General features: G+C 42.7%; 1 protein-coding gene across 1 annotated transcript in view; it reads left to right on the top strand.

The window, feature by feature from the left end:
• Window positions 1-4920, top strand: part of LOC139700015 (ubiquitin carboxyl-terminal hydrolase 48-like) — a 457328-nt gene extending 452408 nt beyond the window's left edge. Inside the window, exon 19 of the mRNA XM_071598444.1 lies at window positions 3700-4920. Coding sequence (XP_071454545.1) covers window positions 3700-3722 — 23 coding nt within the window. The 3' untranslated portion in view covers window positions 3723-4920. The remainder of the gene's footprint in view (window positions 1-3699) is intronic.
• Window positions 4921-5224: the final 304 nt, after the last annotated feature.

Raw genomic sequence — 5224 nt, 5'->3', positions numbered from 1 at the left:
AAATATTTCAATCGCTGCTAATGGATGCTCAAATGTGGACAAATTGGCCGAGGGCCGCTCAAACAGCATATTTGGATAGTTTCACGAGTTTTTCATTATTTTCAGCCGAATGGAATATTTAACCCATGGGGTGTACCCTTATCTTCCTACTTCCCACATTCGTGCTAGTGTTCAAGTGCTGTAAAAATATCGTGTCGTGTAAATATGTCATGCCGGCGAACTCGAGTGTGCGCGATTGAGGTTTTATATACGATACTCTTGGAAATTATTTAATACTTTAGGGCTAACTTATTACCATTTGCATGGTTGAATCATCCCATTGAAACAAAAAAAATTCCTAGCCCTTCGGAAGAGGAGACCTTGTTTCTGTACGAGTGAGATTGGGTTTGTCGTCGTTCATTTTTTTCTGTCACCATTGGCCGGCCACGGCGATGGGATCATTCGGGAAAAAGTCATCGCTCGCATTGGATGGAGACATAACGCGCTCTCGTCGTTGGATCGCACTTGGGAGTAGTGAGCGGACGCATTCTAATTCGGTCGTTGACAGAGCGGGCCTCTCGAGAAAGCCCTGGCACGCCACTTGTCACCCTCACTTCCCGGCCCACTCCCGATCGAAAGGCCGCACTCCTCCTCGCCGACGCTGAGATATGCTCCTATTAGCAGGGCTGTCAAGATGGTCCTCACATTCCATAAGTCACTCCGGGACGAGAGGAAAAGCAGAGCAGGACTCGATGCCCGAGACGAGTGCATGTCTCCCCTGCGAGGGGAGGGGGGGTGGAATGGACACTAATAGGGGGTCGGAGGGAGAGGTCCAATCTATTATGTGTTCATGTGGGTGATGTGCAAGAGTGTCCTGCGGGGTGACGTGGGAAGTTCTTGTGAGGAGGGTCCATTTGGGGTTGAGAGGCAACCTCAAAATTGCTTACGAGTCGAGCGGAAAGCTGTGTTACTCGTACGTTTGTACCTACCCTAAGAAAAAAAATACATTCCTTGCTCTGTCGCAGAGAAATGTTCGGAGTCGTTAACAAGCGTAGTCCGCATGAATTATTTTCGTAGATTTGGTAAAACTGGCCGTAAAAGATGTGGCATATGCACATAATGCCATTATTATGGAGGCAGCATTGACATAGTTGCTGTTTAATAATATCTCTACGAAGGAAGGTCAAGAATTACGCCCACCCAAGTAATATTCATTTGCAGTTGCCCCATCCATCTCTTTACGGAAAACCGCTTGGGAACTTGAAACCATAATATGCCAAACGAACGACAGAAAAATTTGTCTTCCATAAGGTTTGCACAGCTTGAGTTTTACAGTTAATCTGTAGCGTATTGGTGACTTAAGTAGTAGTAGTAGTATTTAGGAGAGGCGACCGACAGCTGAGGTCATTTGCGCCATTAGGGATGGACAGGAAAGGATGAAGGGTGGGGAGAAACTCGGCAACGGCATTAGCCTACTCTTGTCGAAAAGCGCCAAGGGGTCTGCAGCTTAACGTCCCATCCGACGGACGGTGTACTCACTCAAAGTGCCCTCCACAAAGCATCTCAAGTAGGGATCGAGATACCTCTGAAAAATATTCAGCACCGCCGGGATTTGAACCCGGGCCCTCTGGGTGGGAAGCTAGTACGATAGACACCGCACCATAACGATCCCCGTAACTTTAGTTAAACGAGCCGCATTATTGTTCGGATAACCAATTGCCGCGTTTTATTCATCAGTAGCTTAATTGATTCCTTATTCGCGTTCATCTTAATTCGCAGTGAGCAGTGCGTAACGGAAAGAATTGGGTTGGCAGAAGAAATATGTATTTGCGAATAGGAGAACAGGAAAGTGGCAGATAAAAAGATGCCAAGAAAAGATTATTAATGACATCGGAGTATAGCTCTCCATGGGTTCGAAAATTGGTTTCTGAAGCAATAGGTTAAGCTTAGATTGGAGCACTTCTGAATTTTGATTACCTATGGAGAAGAATTGAAAATGTTTGTTGAATTGTGTGGAACAGTAGTGGCAACGTTTTAAATGGAGAAGAGATGGATGCCAGCAAAATTAAAAAAGACAGAATAACTGGATGAAGGAGATATTGACAGCTGGTAGGATTTTGAAGTCTGTTAGAAGGTTGAAACAGGGGAGAGCATTGAGTTAGCGAAGAAGAGAATGGAAAGTTGGACTGCACAAAGCCGGTGAAAATGGACCGATGAAGTAAATAGCATAGATTAAGTAAGAGTTAAAGTAGCTAGGGGAAGACCACGCGTTCCTAAAGACTCCAAAACCTACCTTATTAGGTAGAATACCTAGAACTATTCCTGCATCAGATAGGCTCTCTCTGCCCCCCCCCTTTCCTTCTATCCTATCTTTATCTCTCCTTCCCGTGAGCCTTCTTTTCGACTGACTGTTTAGAAAATTCCAAGTAAACAGTAGGAAGAGTAAATGAGTCGGAAGCATAAAAAAACAGCTTTGGAGCTCAATGAGTGGTGGGTTGTTTGAAGGACAACCTCGTTCAATGAGTGAGTAGCACTAGAAGTATCAAGTTGCGCCTTAAGTCTGCCGTTCAAGTTGGTTGGCGATATCATTGGCCAGTTGTGATTAGTACGGACGTATATTATCAACCCAACTTTGTATTGTTTCACACAATTTTGTTATCTAAACTGCGGTTTCAACGCCTTAGCGGTATTGTCAAGGGTAAAGATAAAATTTGTTACCTTGGGCAATGACGATAAGGGGTTGAATCTGCCTTAGGGATAATATAGTGTGGACAACAAAACGTTTGATTTCCATAGTCGAACCGAAGGATAGAAGCGAGCTGCGAGCATCATGAGCGTCGAGGTTTGCGTTGAAAATTATAGTTGTTGATGGTGAACGATTCGATATAAGATACCATGATGAAAAGGTGTTGGATGATGTTCGACAATTTAACCGCAAAACTGAATATATGCTATGGAAGTATTACTTACTATATATTATACATATGAAAGTATTTTTAAATTATTTGAGTAAATTCAAGGAATAATTATACGAGAAAATAAAGAGGACGCTTATTGTATACGAATAAGGTTATCAAAAGAGTGGAGGGAATTGCGAAGTCTTGCCAGCGGTAAGAGAGATATTATTTCCTCGTGGCGAGAATGATATGCCCCAACGAATTTGAGTAGTAGCGGAGGAAATATGTTGCGATCTTTAGCGGGTTATGTTTTTAGTCCATGCAATAAGTCCTACACATACCTGTGGTTTGTAACGAACTGTCCAAAACCTGCTTTTAATATTAAATTGCCCGAAGGTTAATGTATTATTATTATTATTGAAACTTTGAACTGAAATGCAAAACATTTTTATAATTTTCAATGTGAAAAGTTTTTATATTTGCATATGACGGTTATAATTATTTGTGTATTTGCCTAAACCTCCTGTCTCAGAGGCATCATGCGGCTTTTGTGAGGATTTTAATCCGCGAAAACTGATACCTTTTACCTGGGAATTTTTAATTTCAGTGCATTCAAGTGGACGCTTCATATGCATGCCAAAACTGAGGTCCTGTTTTTGTTTCGTAATCCCCCGAATAAGTGTCGGATTTTTTTATTCATCCCGTTTGTGTGTGGCATCCCCAGGCCCTTGTAATGAATTCATGATACAACTGTTGAGGCTCCTTTCTCTCCCATGTCACGATTTTCCTGTCTCACCTGCTTCCGTTCTCTCTTCTCCCACAGGTACAGGACTCCTGTCCAGCTAACGTATCACCCACGAGGGAGTGGAGTGACTTTTGGGGCCTTCTTCAAAAAAAGATAAGAAGACTGCCGTTCCTGCAAGTCTGGATCGCAGTTTGGACGGCTGGATGTCAAGGGGGTTTTCATCGTGAGCGGTCCGCTGGCAGGCGGTCGACCTTTCAATAGGCTGCGTTTTCATATATGCAATAAATATCGAGGCTCGGAGCGTGGGGGAAGGAGAGGAGAAGAGGATCAACTACCCTTATTCACGAGCTCGGAAGTTGAAGCGGGCATTTCTTTTTCCGCCCCCCCTCCTATTCACCCCTCCATCTCTCCCTTCCTCTCCTTCCCTCCCTCCTTTCCTCTGAATCTCACCTCCCGAAAGGAAAAGTAGCAGCATCGGCCGTGGCAGCGACATTTCTCCCCCGAGACAAGCAATCGTTCAATCACCAAGTGCATTTAAGGAGGGGCGAGCAGTCATTTTGACGACGAAGAGTGACTCGGGGTCCTCCAGATGGCTTATTAATCACCTGCGTGGCCCAGCGAGCGGTTCGTCGAGTATTGGAGGGAACCGCATTGAAAAAGAAATTGGTCGTCAAAATAAAGAAACGTCGTGGACTCCGAGTGATGTTAAGTCTATTTTGCTGAGTATTAAGGCCCTTCCTCTTCACCCCGAGAGGCGCCATCAGGAAGGCTGGGTCCGATAATTTTTAATTTTACGGTGTGAATTTGATTATTTGTTTAGTTAAGTTGATTACCATTCCACCAGCCCTTGTGGCTACCTTGTTTGATGGAATTGATGTCTCCAGCTTGTAATTAATTCCGGCGTGCAGTTGTCTTTTTATGAAACCGCTAGGATTTTTACTTTGTCTTTGCGGTGAACTAAGGCCCTTTTAGCGTTTACTCAAACAAATTTGTAATCCTCATTACATATTAATTTATTAATGAATATCAGTGATTTATGAAAAAGCAGTAACTTTTGTCTTTAGATGTTACAAATTGTTGTACTTTTTTCTGTAAACCTCCATTTCGCCTTAAAGTAATAATATTATTTTTTAATGGCCCTTGAATGAAAAAAATATTGATGCTGATGCCATCAAATATGCAATTGGATATATGACACCAGCTGATTAACGTTTATTTTTCCAAAACTCGAGGGCAGTTATTTTATTTAATCATTGTATTTTTTGTTCATATCAACGTGCATTCTGTAAATAAGGGCATTGGATATATTTGATACATTTCAATAAGTCTTGTAACTTATATTAGTTTAATAAAGGAAATAGAATTACAGGTGTGTTTGTCTTATCGGTCATTCCTCACTCGTCGAATGGCCGGGCAATCCATTAACCTTCTTCCCTGTGAACTTGAACTCCCGAATAGGAAAGATATTATGCCCTGCCATTCATCTGACGACTTTTGGTTTTACTTGACTCACCAGGGCTAACTGACAATCAAAAATTTATGTCGCCCAGGTATTTTAGCAGTAATTTAGCCTGTAATTAGCGGGATGAGTCCATAAATACGG

Source organism: Hetaerina americana, unplaced genomic scaffold (assembly GCF_022747635.1).
Source record: "Hetaerina americana unplaced genomic scaffold, ioHetAmer1.1.p SCAF_10, whole genome shotgun sequence".
In the NCBI taxonomy this organism is placed as follows: Eukaryota; Metazoa; Arthropoda; class Insecta; order Odonata; family Calopterygidae; genus Hetaerina; species Hetaerina americana.
Note: the sequence above shows the minus strand (reverse complement) of the source record. Positions and strands in the feature narration are given on the sequence as shown.